The sequence below is a fragment of the Xenopus laevis genome, chromosome 5S, assembly GCF_017654675.1.
Source record: "Xenopus laevis strain J_2021 chromosome 5S, Xenopus_laevis_v10.1, whole genome shotgun sequence".
Lineage (NCBI taxonomy): Eukaryota > Metazoa > Chordata > Amphibia > Anura > Pipidae > Xenopus > Xenopus laevis.
This window is the reverse complement of record NC_054380.1, coordinates 123,536,638-123,553,321: the sequence shown is the minus strand read 5'-3', so window position 1 is coordinate 123,553,321 and position 16,684 is coordinate 123,536,638. Positions and strand designations below refer to the sequence as shown.

The 16,684-nt window shown below is 43.3% G+C and overlaps 1 protein-coding gene across 1 annotated transcript; it reads right to left on the bottom strand.

Moving 5' to 3' along the window:
* Positions 1-6,896: 6,896 nt before the first annotated feature.
* sox11.S (SRY-box 11 S homeolog) lies at positions 6,897-9,535 on the bottom strand. The gene is given in 1 exon segment (NM_001090856.1): positions 6,897-9,535. A coding segment is annotated over 1 exon segment (1,122 nt). The 5' UTR covers positions 9,431-9,535; the 3' UTR covers positions 6,897-8,308.
* Between the last annotated feature and the right edge of the window lie 7,149 nt (positions 9,536-16,684).

The window sequence follows — 16,684 nt, the reverse complement described above, 5'->3', positions numbered from 1 at the left end:
TCTGTTACTGTAGTTCAACAAAAGCAATCACATAAATGAGGTAATGTCATAAAAGGCGCAATGTTTTCCAGTCTAGTAACCCATAGCAACTGATCAGATGAACGCTGCCGCATTGCTGTGGGTAAGTGGACCTGAAGCAAACATTGCACCTTTTATTACATTAACACCCCTCCATTTCCTGCATGCCTAATTAGGAATTATATTAGATGCTGCAGACTACACTCGTGGCTGTGCAGCCATGCAGAATTCATTTATATTGGTAATTAGCCATGGGTTTTATTGTTGCCTGATTTTAAGGGCACAATGTGGCAGGTCGTAATGTTCATCCATCAGTCGGGAGTCCACATCTGATCTCTGTTAATCCCCAATTAAGCCAAAGGGACTTGCCCCAGTTCACAGGCAATCACATACTAAAAAAAATTTATATCAAAAGATATCAATCCCAAGGCTTTTCATTAGTAAAAATATATTATATAGTGATATTCACATTAAAAATTAGATACATACTGACCCCACATGGCCCACCTTACGCGTTTCGTACCCTCCGGCACTAAGTCATAGGTGTCCTAGTGAAAAAAAAATAATAAAAAATATATATATTTCTTTCTCTAACAAAAAATATTCCCTTTCTCAATTTGTTCATCTTAAATTGTGAGAGAGAGAGAGAGAGAGAGAGAGAGAGAGAGAGAGAGAGAGAGAGAGAGAGAGAGAGAGAGAGAGAGAGAGAGAGAGACTCCTTCTTAAATTACTAGCAGAGTGAATAGTAATTGTAAGCAGATGGCCCTTTATTTGTGGGTTGAGAATAATTACCTCTAGGACTGGACTAAGCCCCTATCAATCAGACTCTTTTAACAGATGAACGGCTAAAGACAATTTAGCATTTTAACCTGACTTTCTTAGCAAAGGCATCAATTCATCAAGCCTTAGATTTTTCACTTTTAGTGCACGAGGGTGATTAAAGGAAGAAATGTTAAAAGTGTCCTTCTTTTTGCATCGGATATGTAAAGCGCTATCTTCCAGGTGTTTTTCCTCCATAGCAAACAGCGATTTACTCAAAACACATTATCATATTTCATCCTATCTATTAAGCTGCTGGGGCACTTTCTCATTTGTTTTGGATAGCCGCATGTGATAGACGCTGCTTGCTGTACACAAAAAAAGTATGTATAAGTGGAGGGGGGAGGGTCTAGGTATCCTTCCAATTGGTCATTTTCAGAAGTATCTATAATAAATAGGACGTGTTAGCGATGTATAGCATGGAACTCCGACGCTGCCAACTGCTATTGGGATTTTACTACCAACTTATCCTAAAAAGCTGAGATTGTAGATCAACAACAACTGTCACTATTTTGACTTCCCTGTACAGAACTTTAGCCCATAATAGCTATTAAGTGATAATATATCCACAGTAAAGTAGGCCATTTATGACCCAACATGGGATAATTTAACCACTCACACGCTGGGCCAAATCAGGCCTACAGACCCCCCTTGGATGCTGACCACATTAACATGCCAAAGTGCTCCTTCTCTGCAGGATTTTTAAAATGACCCAATTGATATCTGGCCCAGTTTTTGACCAAAGCAGGCTGATCAGTGGGTCCCATACATAGACTGATGACCATTCCATCTCATGAGGCATCTTAAATATGGTTAGCAAGAAGAAAAACCGGCACTCAGAGCTCAATGCATGCGGGCAAAGCCCTGCGTGTTTATTGCAATGTTACGTTTCGGGGGCGTGCCCCTTCGTCAGACCAGGGCACGCCCGAAACGTAACGTTGCAATAAACACGCAGGGCTTTGCCCGCATGCATTGAGCTCTGAGTGCCGTTTTTTCTTCTTGCTAACCGTGTTTCATTAAAGGTTGCCGATCCCTTTCAATTGTGCACCAGGCCAGCTTGTACCAGAGAGGCCAGGGTGTGCTGGTGGGTTTTGGAATTTGGCATCTTAAATATGCCCATGTATAGGCAACCTAAAAGAGACTTTGGAGGACACTGCTACTTTGTATAGGCACCATACCTAGTAATAGCCTACTATTATCTTGTATCCCTCAGCCACAGTAACTTCTAAGAGACTGTTATCCCCCACTGTTACTATAGACGCCATCTCTCCCTACTATACCTGCTATCCCACAGTCACACTCCCTTCGCAGAGACTATTATCCACTGTTACTATAGACACCATCTCTCCCTACTATACCTGCTATCCCACAGTCACACTCCCTTCCCAGAGACTATTATCCACTGTTACTATAGGCACCATCTCTCCCTACTATACCTGCTATCCCACAGTCACACTCCCTTCCCAGAGACTATTATCCACTGTTACTATAGGCACCATCTCTCCCTACTATACCTGCTATCCCACAGTCACACTCCCTTCCCAGAGACTCTTATCCACTGTTACTATAGGCACCATCTCTCCCTACTATACCTGCTATCCCACAGTCACACTCCCTTCGCAGAGACTATTATCCCACTGTTACTATAGACACCATCTCTCCCTACTATAACTGCTATCCCACAGTCACACTCCCTTCGCAGAGACTATTATCCACTGTTACTATATACACCATCTCTCCCTACTATACCTGCTATCCCACAGTCACACTCCCTTCCCAGAGACTATTATCCACTGTTACTATAGGCACCATCTCTCCCTACTATACCTGCTATCCCACAGTCACACTCCCTTCGCAGAGACTATTATCCCACTGTTACTATAGACACCATCTCTCCCTACTATAACTGCTATCCCACAGTCACACTCCCTTCGCAGAGACTATTATCCACTGTTACTATATACACCATCTCTCCCTACTATACCTGCTATCCCACAGTCACACTCCCTTCCCAGAGACTATTATCCACTGTTACTATAGGCACCATCTCTCCCTACTATACCTGCTATCCCCCAGTCACACTCCCTTCCCAGAGACTATTATCCACTGTTACTATAGGCACCATCTCTCCCTACTATACCTGCTATCCCACAGTCACACTCCCTTCCCAGAGACTATTTTCCCCACTGTTACTATAGGCACCATCTCTCCATACTATACCTGCTATCCCACAGTCACACTCCCTTCCCAAAGACTATTTTCCCACTGTTACTATAGGCATCATCTCTTCCTACTATTCCCACAGTCACACTCCCTTCCCAGAGACTATTATCCCACTGCTACAATAGGCACCATCTCTCCCTACTATACCTGCTATCCCACCTCCCTTCCCAGAGACTATTATCCACGGTTACTATAGGCACCATCTCTCCCTACTATACCTGCTATCCCACAGTCACACTCCCTTCCCAGAGACTATTATCCCACTGTTACTATAGGCACCATCTCTCCCTACTATACCTGCTATCCCACGTCACACTCCCTTCCCAACAACTATTATCCCACTGCTACCAGTGGCGTAACTAGATATTACTGGGCCCCACAGCAAATTATTTTTCAGGCCCCCAAAAATGTCTAGAGGTTTACCTGTTATACATATTTTTATTGAAATTGTATATAAATTAGGGCCTCATGGGGTCCCTTTACCTCCTGGGCTCCCCTGCAGCCGCAGGGTCTCCTTCCTACTCCCCCGAATGCTACCATAGGCACCATCTACTATCCCATAGCCACATCCATTCAGATGGAAGTAACCCAATGGCTACTGGAGGTGCTGCAATACTATATATAAAAATTTCAGAGGTGAACAACAGGAATAGTAGGGTGAGATGGTGCCTATAATGAAGTGGTAATTTTTCACACTCTTTTTTTATCTACAATTGTAGATATATATTTGATGTAGTGGATGTCTATCTCAAATCCACCTCAAAACATTTTCTGTAAAAAAAAAAAAAAATCCTCTCCAATTCATATTTCTTCCCAACACTGGCATCTCTGTTGTGAGAAATCCTGCAAATGAAGAGCAGCTGCAACCCGCCCTGCCTGCACTCAGCATCCAGCCACATTCGGCTGTGTCATGATTTCCCAAGCTGAAGCTCGCTGCCTGGGAGAGATGCAGACAGACTGCAGACTGACGCTGTAAGTAAGTCTTTCAGATAAATAAATAGAGAATGAAGATTTAGCCGTGGGGGCTGGCTCATCTCCTGGCTACAGTATTAGATAAGGTCAGTAGATTTCCCTTACTGTACATTGCACAGGACACTGCCACCCTCTCCCCTAAATGTGCTTTATCTGACTTGCAGTGCAGAGGGGGATGACCCCATAGTCAGGGACTATAGTGCGGCTGATTTAGGCACTACCAAGATATTTTGGGGTCCCCTGTAAGCAACCTCTCAGCAGTATATACAGCTGCTCCCAGCATTAGCAATGACAAGGGCCAGTGCAGTTTTACCACCCAACAGTGGTTTGTCGTCTGTCTGTCTCCCCTTCTTTTCAGTGGATCCCTGCAGCAGCCAGTGTAGGAAGCAGACGTGATGCTGTCTGGACGAGAGGGGGAGGGGGTGCTATTGATGGATGCTGTCTAACCACCTCCTGTGCCTACTATAGGCACCACGAGCGGAAAACCCTGAGGGTGTAGGCATTTGCTAAAGCCTTTTCTTTTTTTTTTTTTGGAAGATCTTCATATGGCTTCTCCAGACAGATGCACGGTTTTATTGTGGCTGTCCTATGGTAGACTTAAGCCCATGCCATATGATCAGCTATAGGGAATTGGCTACAGGTTCTCCAGCAGATGTAACTTTCCCAAACCAACAGATTTTTTTTTTTTTTTATAGGGGGGGTGGAAGAGAAAAAGAGGAGCACAATGAAGGTTTCAGTAATGGTGGTTACCTCACCTGATCTCCCAACTGGCCTGATCTTGCAAGGATCTTGATTTATAATAGATGTTTGCATACAGTACCTTTAAAGCCAAGTTAACGCCTCAACACTCCCAGCCGAAAAAGGGCAGAGGGTGCTGGGAGTTGTAGTCCAACGCCTATAGGGGCAGTAGGTCAGCAACCTCGATTCTGTATGTAAACCGAAAACTATTATGGGGCTGGGAAACATGAGCTGCGATGCAAGATGGGGCGGGGGGGAACCTCTGCATGGGACAGATATTATAGCACCCACGTGTCTTTATATAAATAGCATACATCTATACTTTTAAGAACTAATGGGGCTTTATGACATTAGGGCTCAGAATAAGCTGTATAGATGTTGGACCTGGTTGGGCGTGTGTATATATAGTGAATAAAGTACCCCCTCTTGTAAATTATAAGGATATTATAAGTTACCTAGGAGTTTCATGACCATATAAAAACACAGGACATGGAACTCCGAGGTAACTTCTAATATCCTCAAATTTTGCAACTGGGGGTACTTTATTTATTATAATACACAAGTTTCACTGAGTCATGTGTCAGAAATGACATCAGAACTCACCATTTATAAAGATATAATTTACAAGATATTCATGGCTCTTGTGTAATAAATATATATATATATATATACATATGTATGTTTATATATTATATATATACACACACACATATATATATATATATATATATATACACACACACACACACACACATATATATATACACATATACATACACACATACATACACACACACACACATACATATTTGACTAATTATAGTCTGAAACGTCACATTGGCTGTTCATGTAACATTTTAATAGATTTTTTGAGCATTCCACAAGATATCTCCGTGTTGCTGGTCATTTTTTCAATATCTAAACCATTTACCTTGTACCTGAGGCAAATCTCAAAAGCAGAGTGTTGCATACATACATACGTATGGGACCAGTTATCCAGAATGCTCGGAACTTGGGGCTTTCCGGATAACGAATCTTTCTGTAATTTGGATCTTCATACCTTAAGCCTACTAGAAAATTATTTAAGCAATAAATAAACCCAATAGGCTGGCTTTGCATCCAATCGTGATTAATCATGTCTTTGTTTGGATCACGTACCAGGTACTGTTTATTATTGAGAAAATGAAATAATTTATTAATATTTGGATAAATTAGAGTCTATGGGAGACAACCTTGGCGCTTTCTGGATAATGGGTCACACACACTTTTTTTTTTTTAGAAATAAAAGACATCCCGTGTGTGTCAGTTAAAAGAGAATATCCCAGCCAGCATTATCATTCACATGTGAAGTCTTAAAATTAGCCATGACATAATGTTTGGGGATTACATTCCCCTTTGCACTGATTTATTATTCTTTGCCTGCACACATGATGTCATCTCTTCTACTCCTCACCCCCCCATACAGAGCACTGTGCCGCTGCTCCTACTAGTTCCTTACAGAACATCTGACCCACTTTTATTTGAATAAAACCCAACCCCTTTCTCAATACTGGCAGAACAGATATATGTGGGTAAAATGTTGTTAAACAAGGAAGGCGGATGCATTCACACGTGTGAGCATGAAATGACAATCCAGACAGACAACACTTGGAACCTCTCCCCCTTTAATATATAAATAATGAAAAGTCTCTCTAGAAGCCTGAATATTAAAAAGCCCTGGCTCTGGTCGGATCGGGTGTAGGATTGATTTTAAGGACAAAGCTGTCAGTTCTGATCTGCAACAATGTGGCCCAGCCAGCTTTCATATAAGTGAAATAGTACAGATGTGAGAAGAGGAGGGGTGCGAGGGGGGGGGGGTATATAAGACAGGCTACCTACATTGACAGCATACAAAAGCACTAACCCGGGTGTCATGTTTCCAAGGCACAATCCTCTAGTCTGTATAGGTCTTATCAGTTAGACACTCCCATTGTGCTCCCTACCCCCACTCCATGTGGAAGGTACCTTGATTTAGGGAAATCTTGCCCATCTTGGGCTCTGACCTTTAACCCCTTCTTACCCAGACCACCGCCCCCCTCCTTGCATTTCCTCCAGAAACACACAGACACCAATAGCATTTTTTTTTTCTATCAGTTCCAGCTGATTTATTTAAAATCATCAAAGACACAGACTTTCAGCATTAGGAAAACAGGCAAAAGAGGAGTGCACGAGTCTGCTTTTCCATCATTTGCTACAAAATATGCAGATGGGTCTGTCCTAGTATCTTTCCCAGGTTATATTGCACACGAGAAACCTTCTTAATTTTTAAGTATGATGTGCCTTCTGCCAAATAAAATCATTGGGAGGATCCAGTTCCCATAGCATTCACCAGGGTCCATCCACATATCACAGCATATGATATACATAGAGTCCTACTATAATACATTACATATACAATCTTTTAAGCTAACAGCTCTGAGGTCTAGATCACCATTTTCCATAAATCTTTACCTACAAATATTCAACAAATCTGAACTATAGCTGTACAAAAAAAAAAAAAAAAAAGTGTTTTAAAACCACAAGGCCTTTTTTTTTTAGATGCAAGAATTTTTTTTTGTTTTTTTTTTTACATATATTTTCTTTTTAATCCTTTAACCAGGACATTAACGTTACCGACAAACTTGCATGCTAAGACAGAGAGGAGATAGGAAGTGCCTGAAAGTCTCACGGAACCAAGAAAAAAAAAAAACAGCAGGAATGTTTTTTTTCTTTTAAACTGTACAAAAATACGCCTGAAAATAGTTTACATTTTTAAAAAAGACTGAGGTCTGTTATGTATCAAAAAATGTTTCAATACCTTTTTTTTTTCCACTTTTTTTTTTTTTTTGTTACTGAGGTCTGGGGTTGTCTGGATTCAAGGAGGTAATAAAAAAAGGGAACTGGTTACAAATAATAAAACGGTAGTTTGCAAGTAAAAAAAAAAAAAAAACTGTCCTGTAAGAAGGAAAAAAAGTGTTCCTTGAGAATGGGTTCACAGTTGTGTGTGAGTGTAGCAGTTGTGTCGTCCTGTTGCAACTCCCTGCAGTTTGACAATCAGATGCATAGAAGAGATCAGTTGTGTTTCTCCTTCCAAAAAAATATTGTCAAGTCTTTTTTATTTTGTGTTTCCCAGCAGAATAACGTTAGAAAATAATAATAAAGTGCCCCCCTCCCTTGAGCTGCCAAGAAATGACATTTTTTTTTTGTTCTCAGACCCAATTTTTTTTTTTAAGCTTTCTGGGGTTTTTAAAAAAAAAAAAAAAAAATCTATGTCCATCATGGCCCTCCTCATCCTCCTACAGCGATCGCCCAAATTCAAAGGCTGGACGTTGATATAGATATATAAAAAAAAAAAGATACAAGAACAGCCCTTTAAATCTGTACTGAGAAGTTGATGGGAGTTAAATAATTTTGGGGGACCCCTCCCCCCATCCATTTGTCTCCCCAGCAACAACAAAAATTTTGAATAATAATATTAATTATTAACAAACAAACAAAAAAAAAAAAAGGTCCCACTGATTCAGTAAGTGAAGACCAAGTCTGAAAAGTTGGCTTCCAACCAGTCGCCTGCGATCATCTCGCTGAGTTCGGGGGTGCAGTAATCGGGGAAGTCGAAGTGGGAGCCCAGGCTTCCCTCGCTACAAGAGTCCAAGTCCTTGTCCACCAGGGAGAGGGAGACGTTTCCTGAGTTGGGGTCGGGGAGCTGAGGGTTCTGCTGGGTGAAGTTCAAACTGAGATCGAAGAGGAGCTCGTGGCTGCCGGCGGGTGAGGTAGTGGCGAGGAGGGGTCGGGGGGCCAGGGTGATGGTGGCTTGGGGGATTGTGCTTTGCTTGGTGATGTTCTTGAAGTTGTAGTAGAGGCGGGTGCCGTTGCGAATATCCTCGTACATACTGGCGCCTTCCACCGACTCGGCCGAGGATGAACTCAGGGTCGGACTGGCCGGCACTTTGGCCACATTGTAAAGTCGCAGCGACTCGTCGTCTTCCTCCTGTTTGATCCTGATCTGCAGCTCGTCCTCTTCTTCTTCATCCTCCTCCTCCTCCTCATCGTCCTCGTCCATAAAGACGCATTTCATCACGGCCGCTTTGCCGGACGACTTGGGGCTGCCGAACACATAGTCGCCGCCGACCCCGTACTCGGACTTGATGCTGAGCGACTTGGAGCTGTTGCCGCTGTGACTGGGTTTCAGTTTGGGGCATTTCTTGCCCGCGCTGCGGCTCTTGGGGCTTTTCTCCGGGGATTGAGCCAGGGTCGGCGACTTGGAGGCGGTAGGATCCACTTTAGGTTTTTTCCTGGGCCGGTACTTGTAGTCGGGGTAGTCGGCCATGTGTTTTAGCCGCAGCCGCTCGGCTTCCCTGATGAAGGGGATTTTCTCGCTGTCGTTGAGCATTTTCCAGCGTTTCCCCAGGCGCTTGGAGATCTCGGCGTTGTGCATGTCCGGGGATTGTTCCATAATCTTCCGCCGCTCGATCTTGGACCAGACCATAAAGGCGTTCATTGGCCGCTTGATGTGCCCGGTGGCCGTTTTGCACCAGTCTGGGTCACTCTCATCCAGAGCCGCCGGGCTGCACGCCATGAACTCCCCTTCCTCCGTGTCGGGCTCAGTGTGCTGGCTGCTGTCCATGTCTGCTCGCTGCACCATGGCTGTCACTGCAACGCGGGACTACTTCAATTTCACTGTTGCTGTTGCTACTGTTGCACTCCTGTGCCAGCGCCTTACATAGAGCCCTACTTCCCTGCTCCTTCCAGCGCGGCTCCCACTTCCTTCTGTGAAAAACTTCGCCGCCTGCCCACTCTACTAGTTCTTAGAGGGACCAGAGCGATGACATCACTTTCCGGCTGGCCAATGGCAGCCCTCCTCCCCTCTGCCCATCCGAGCCGCGCTCGCTGCACAGACACATCCACCGGCCGCCATTGGAGCCAAAATCTGGTGGTGGGAGGAGAGAGCGGAATCTTAAAAATATACTAAACCGCTGGACGCTGCCTGTATTAACCCTGTGCTGCCCCTACACACACAGGAGCGCCAGCAGAAAGCCATTTGCCAGTACAGGTGCAACGTTACCGGCTCCCTGGGAAATACCATATTAAATATTCATTTACGGGGCCCCAGAATCGGTGGGGTGATCACCTGACCATTAAAATACACCCCTAACATGAGAAACGTCTAATATACATATAAGTACCAAGAAATAGTCAGGAGGAACCAATTCTAATTACCTGTAAATTGCACTTCTGCTGCATCATTGGTTTGATTAACTACCCCACCCCTCTGTCTCTTGGATTATAAATCCCAATATTGACCATGAGGGATTCAGGGAACTGTAGTTATGTGGGTCTTTTAGATTAGGCACAGGCCAGGGTTGCCAGGTTGGCTAGTTTCCAGCCAAATTGGGCTACTAGTTTAAAGTCCAGGCGAGTTTTGAAACTACACACTAGCCAAGGTACGGATTTGGGCTACTTTTAAGGGCCTTTGGTTGGTTTGTACTTTGGAAACGAGCCAAAGTGTCTCCCAATGCATGTTGGGTAATGTAGTTTTTGTCTAACAATTTGCAGACTTAATGTAAAACTAAAATACCCAGCATGCAATTGGACTGACTTGTGTTAAGATGGCCATAGACGCAAAGATCTGATCGTACGAATCGAGGATTTTTACGATTTTCGGACCGCGTGTGGAGAGTCCCGATATTTTTCGTCCGCCCGAGATCGGTCGTTTGGTCGATAGGACAGTTTAGATAATTTCTGTTGGCTGCCGATAATATCTCTGCGTGTATTGCCCATCGTACGATTTTCAGAGGGAGACTGTCACTAGTTTTGTCAGACATAACTATCGTACGATTGCTGTCAGGGGCAGAACATCGGCTCATCTGTTCTTTTGTACTTTATTTGATCTGAATGGTAAGACTTTGATCTGAATGGTTAGTGGCAGGTCGGGAGATGGGGAAGTCTGATCGCTCGAGCATTCTCGCATTTTCCGGTGACTGTCCTCAATTTCAGACAATTTTGCAGCAAAAATCTGCTGGCCAACAAAATGTCTAGAGATTGAGCTGTTTTACCAATATTTAGGGCCTCAAAGGACCCCTATACCTCCGGAGCCCCCCTCTGTAGTTAAAATCTTTCTGATTTTGCTTCATGGAAAAATGTGCACATCAGTGAGAATTGAAAAAGGCGTATTTTCACATATATTCAATTATTTTTAAGACTTTTTTTTCCACTGCACATATTGGGCAATTTTTGGGCTATTTTTGAAGTGCCTCTTGGCTAGTTTTCGGCTGGTTTTGTAGCTGACTTTGGCTGGTTTTGAAAATTAGACCTGGCAACCCTTGCACAGGGTAAGTTACTGACTAGTACATGCCTCCCAACATTTTGGAAGTAAAAAGATTTTTTTTTTTCGCATGTATAACAGCGACATTTTTTACCACTCCTCTTTCTGTGACCACACCCCCTAATTACCATGTTCATTTTACAAAATTTGGCAGGTTATGAAAGTTTGAAAATATTTCTCCTTATCTAAACTTCTTTTTTTGTGTCTTTTTTTTGTTCTGTGCTCTCTGCTAAAAGTCAATTAATTGAGAAACTTTGTTTCTTTTTCCGGCTGTTCAGTGCAGAGAAAATAGGGACTTTCCAGTACAAATGAGGGACTGCAGGTTGAGCTGTCAAAAGAGGGACTGTCCCTCTGAAAAAGGGACAGTTGGGAGGTACGCTAGTAGTTTAGCCTCAGATGGAGATCAGTCGACTGGAGGATGCTGGGTCTGAAAGAGTTCAAATAGTGATTATAAAGATCATATTCAATAATCTGCCTTTATAAGCAGCTGCTGCTTTCTGAGCATTTAACCCTTCCGCCTTCTTCTAGTAACTATTTAATACCAGTGCCCTGATCTATTGGTATATGTTGTCTTTAATCCACAGCTGTGGTTGTGCTATAAATCCCAGACTTGAAGTCAGGCCCGGACTGGCAATCTGTTGGTTCTGGCAAATGCCAGAGGCGGGGCTGCCATAAAATGCCATAGAAAGTCACTATTTAGTGGGCTGGTGAGGAGCTGATTGGGCTTCTCTGTTCTTGGAATGCCAGGGCCTATTTTGAATTCCAGTCCAGACTTGCTAGAAGTGCCCTAGTTAGGGTTTCCAACTTTTAACAAAATTTTCACCGGCCAGTGGTGGCTGCGGGAACAAAAGTGGCGGGCCGTGATGTCCAAGGCGAAGCTACATAACGTGTAGGGTGAAGCTACATAACGTGATTGGAAAAAAAGGTAAGTTTTGATCGGATTGGGGCGGGTCTAGGGCCTTTTTTTAGGGGTATTACAAATTTACTAGCAGCTACATTGCCAGTAAGTTTGTAATACTGGCCCCGGCCTTGGCAGGTGTTTACCGGCTATCCGGCCGGGTGGCAACCCTATTGCCACCTTTTCCGGTGGCTAAATCTAAACAATATTGGTGTGGCAAATAGCATTGGGGGGTGGAGCAGTGATCTTGGGGTGGTCATGATGACATCAGAGGCAGGCACAATGATGTCGTGGAGCTATGATGCTGGATCAGGGTTATTATATCACTTCTATGCAAACGGCTGGATTTTTTCTCCAGTTTCCGCAATGTTTTAAATGGGACAGAGAGCCCTTTGACAAACTGAAATATCCAGTTGAAACCCACACAGCTGGAAACCCTACCTCTATCTATTCTGCCTGATGAGTAAGACCAATCCTTTAACTACTGTTACTATTACACAGAAATCAGTTATCCAGAGAGCTCTGAAATACAGCAATGCTCATTTAGGAAAAATATTTCTTATTTTTGATTGATTTGCGTATTTCTGTTTCTCTAATAACAAGAAATGAACTGCACTTCATAATAACTAAGCCATGTCAAGGTGAGTATCTTGGTATTTAATTGGTTCTCATTGATTTTCACAAGGCTGAAAACCGAACAGAAAGTTAAGATCCGAACAGGCCTTAGAAAAACCGAACTGAGTGGGTCAAAACCGAACAGGTGGCAACCCTAGCCCGAGGCCATGGCTTGCTCAGCTAAACTTAAGCATTGCTTTGAGAGTTATAATTGCCAGCATGTGTATTGTACTGCTACATAGTCATGGTGGCACTATTACTATGTCTTTGCTGGGGGGGGGGGGGGGGTAGGTTGACATTACTCATGGTGGCTGAATCATGACTGTGTTTAGAGACAGGCAGCTGTGCAGTATATAGGGATATGAGTAAAGATGCAAATCAATGCTATTGATGGCACGGAGTATCTATTTTTGTGCTGCTGCAGTAAATGCTGTCATTAATGACTCCTTTTCCACAGCCGTCTGAGTCCGGCTCACTATGCCCCAGGCAAGCTACAATCTATATAGTCAGTGGTGTATTAGTAGGCCAAAGGTCTGACTGAGAGGCTCATTTACTAATGACAGGCAAAAAATTGGAACCATCCGCTATGAACTCCAAAGTACCTTAGAAACAACTAAAAATGTTGGCGTGTGCAGCATGGCACAAGCAATGAAAACAATAGTTTTGACCTTACGCGTTTCACGCTGTCTTGCCTATGAGGAAGTGTGTAATGCCGAGGTTATAAAGTGTATTAACAGTGCATTTCAGTGGCAGTTGATTTCTTGGAATGCCCTTCTTTAAAGATTGCACTTTTAGTATGTTATTGAATGGCTAATTCTAAGCAACTTGTCAACTGGTCTTAATTTTTTTCTTTTTTTTATAGTTTTTGAACTATTTGCCTTTTTCTTCTGACTCTTTCCAACTTTCAAATGGGGGTCACCGACCCCTTTAAAAAAATGAAAACTACAAATTTATAATTTTTTTATTACTCATCTATCTATTCAGGCTCTCCCCTATTCATATTCCAGTTTCTTGTTTAAACCGATGCATGGTTGCTCGGGTAGTTTGGACCATAGCAACCAGATTGCTCAAAGTGCAAACTGAAGCAGCGCTTAATAAAAAGCTAAATAACTTAAAAGCCACAAATAATAAAAAATGAAAACCAATAGCAAATTGTCTCAGAATATCACTCTCTATATCATACTAAAAGTTAAGTAACTTCAAGGTGAACAACCCCTTTTAATGAACTCCCCTAGCTGAAGGCTCAGGGCTGAATACAGTCCAGGTTTTGTGCCTAAGATGCCAAGTTTTTAGGATGGCATTCTGCCCCCTGGCACCATAATTGATGTGAATACCACTCGTAACAGGAGCACAAGAGAGCCACGTTGGGCACTGGGAGGCAGGTTCTCACAGCTATCAAATCTCCTGCCCCCCAGCAGTGGGGTAGCTCCCATGGAAATAGGCAGTGCAATGGCACCAGGACCCACTACTTCTTTAAAGCTTACCAGAATCCTGCATTGTTGCACCAAGAACCCATTAAGCCTAGTGCTGTAGGGCTTACAGTTAGTGTGATAGGTGAATTTCTCCTGTTTCTCTTTACCGAAGATTTTGCGTAATGGCGAAAAATTTGAGAAAAAAAGTGAAGATTTTGACGAGAATGACATTTCGGATGAGTGTCCAAAATTTTTTGATGGAAATTCGCAAATGTATTTACCGGTGGCGAAACACGGAATTTCAGCTCAAATTCGTGCTAGGCTAATTTATTCGCCCATCACTACTCACAGGTGCAAACTAATAACATGACATGAGGACTGGAGGGTTCAGTGCAAAGGTAGGTCCAGATGCAAATTTTGCTTCGAGGCCCATAAGCCTTTAAGCTGGCCATAGACGCAATGATTTGATCGTATGAATCTCCGTTTCATACGATTTTCGGGCCGTGTTTGGAGTGTCCCGACATTTTTCTTCAGATGGCGATCGGACAGGTTAGAAATTCTCTGTCGGCTGCAAATAATATCTCTGCATGTATTGCTGATCTGAGGATATCAGTGGGAAACTGTCACCAGCTTTTGTCAGACATAACTTTCGTACCATTGCTGTCAGGGGCAGAACATCGGCTGATCTGTTCTTTTGTTCTTTATTTGATCTGAATGGTTAGTGGCAGGTCTGGAGATGGCACCAAACGTCTATGGCAAGCTTAAGTTAACTTTAGTCAACTGCTGATGAGGGCAGGAGCTGGGTGTTGTGAGGTGCAAGGTGATAACAAGTAAGAAGCCTTGTACCAAATCTGTACCAAATCTAAATCCAGCCCTTCCTGATCTCCCTCTTGCACATTGGGAAGTTCACTCATTACTAGAACTGACCCACATAATCTCATATACTGTACACAAGAAAGGCACAAGAAAGCAAAAGTGCAATGGCATATGGTGCTTCCATTGGTGCAAATTCACACTTGCTGATGAGACCAGAATCTCTTTAGGCAGTGTCCGACTGGGACACCAGGGGCCCACCAAAAAAAACCTTAAACCAGGCACCCACTTTCAGTGCTATTGTTTTTCTTCTCCTCACTGTATTCTCCTAGTCTCTTTTCTTTACATACGATAATCTATTATTCTCGATTTAGTCACCTTATTCTCATAGAAATTAGGAATGACCATGAAATAGGTTTAGCAGCATGAGAGCTCACTGACACCTGGGCCCACCGGGAGTTTTCCTGGTATCCCAGTGGGCCAGTCCGACTCTGTCTTTAGGTGACTTCAATGTGTACATGTGTGATATTAATCTAGTCGCTGAGAGTGAAAAGTACAGACTCACATCAATCAAGTTCTCCCCTTTTTTAAATATTTATAACTCCTTGTGGCTCAAGGACACGGCTATGTCTATCAATGCTGTGAGCTGCTCATTGGGCCACATGTGTATTCATATAATGACGTCATAGAAACTTGTGAAGCCAATATGTGAGCTGGGGGCCAAAAAATTGCTTGGAGGGCCACATCCACCTTGGGGCCTCTAGATCAGGGATCCCCAACCTTTTTTTTTTTTTTTATCTGTGAGCAACATTCAGATGTAAAAAGAGCTGGGGAGCAACACAAGCACGAAAAAGTCTCTGGAGTGACAAAAAAGGGCTGCGATTGGCTATTTGGTAGCCCCTATGTGGATTGACAGCCTATAGGAAAGTCTGTTTGGCAGTACACCTGGTTTTTATGCAACCAAAACTTGCCTGGAATTCAAAAATAAGCTCCTGCTTTGAGGCCACTGGGAGCAACATCCAGAGGGTTGGTGTGCAACCACTGCTCTAGATGGACAGCAATGAGCCAAAGCAAGGCAGAAACCCTGGAGATGTCTCTAATTCCTCACAAAGGAGACCCCCCCCAAAATAAATTGGAATATTTAAATTTTTGATAATTAATCGTCCCTGTTTTTCGTGCAAGGGAAATCAAAGCAGTGAAAATTGTGTGCAGAGCTGATGGCTGCTGTCCAAATGTTTGACACCGAGAACTTCTTAAAATTCTGTCTACATGCCCTCCCTGACCTGTCTGATAATAATACATGGTGTGAGTAATTCACCTCAATAGTGTCTGGGGGGGGGTTGCTTTCATCCGGCAGCTGAGCATCTCAGGGGCCGTTGAAGGTTTAGCCCCAGAAGGAGTTTTTCTGTTTAGCATCTGCCAATCAGGATCCTCAGTTTGAAAGGAGAGCAGCTGGCGAGGGAAGGTGCGATATAACCCAAACTGCAGCACTATCCATCAATGTAATCTCCTGCCTTGCGCTGCTTCTTTAAGACACTGAGCATCCTAATCATTTGTGTGAATACATTAGGGGCCTATGAGGCAAAGCACAGTGTCGGCTAAATCTGCTTGATTTTATTCATGGTTACAGTCCTCTCATCTGCTTTTACTCAGATACAGGCAGTTTGTAGCTGGCAGAGAGCTTGGGACAGAGAACTTCACCCTATTATTATTATTATTATTATTGTTTATATTTAAATGTTATTATTCAGACTTGTCTTGTTTTATGGGATCCAGGGATGACTAACCGAATCCTGCACATATCGGGGCCCCGCAGACTGCCAGCTGCAGATGATG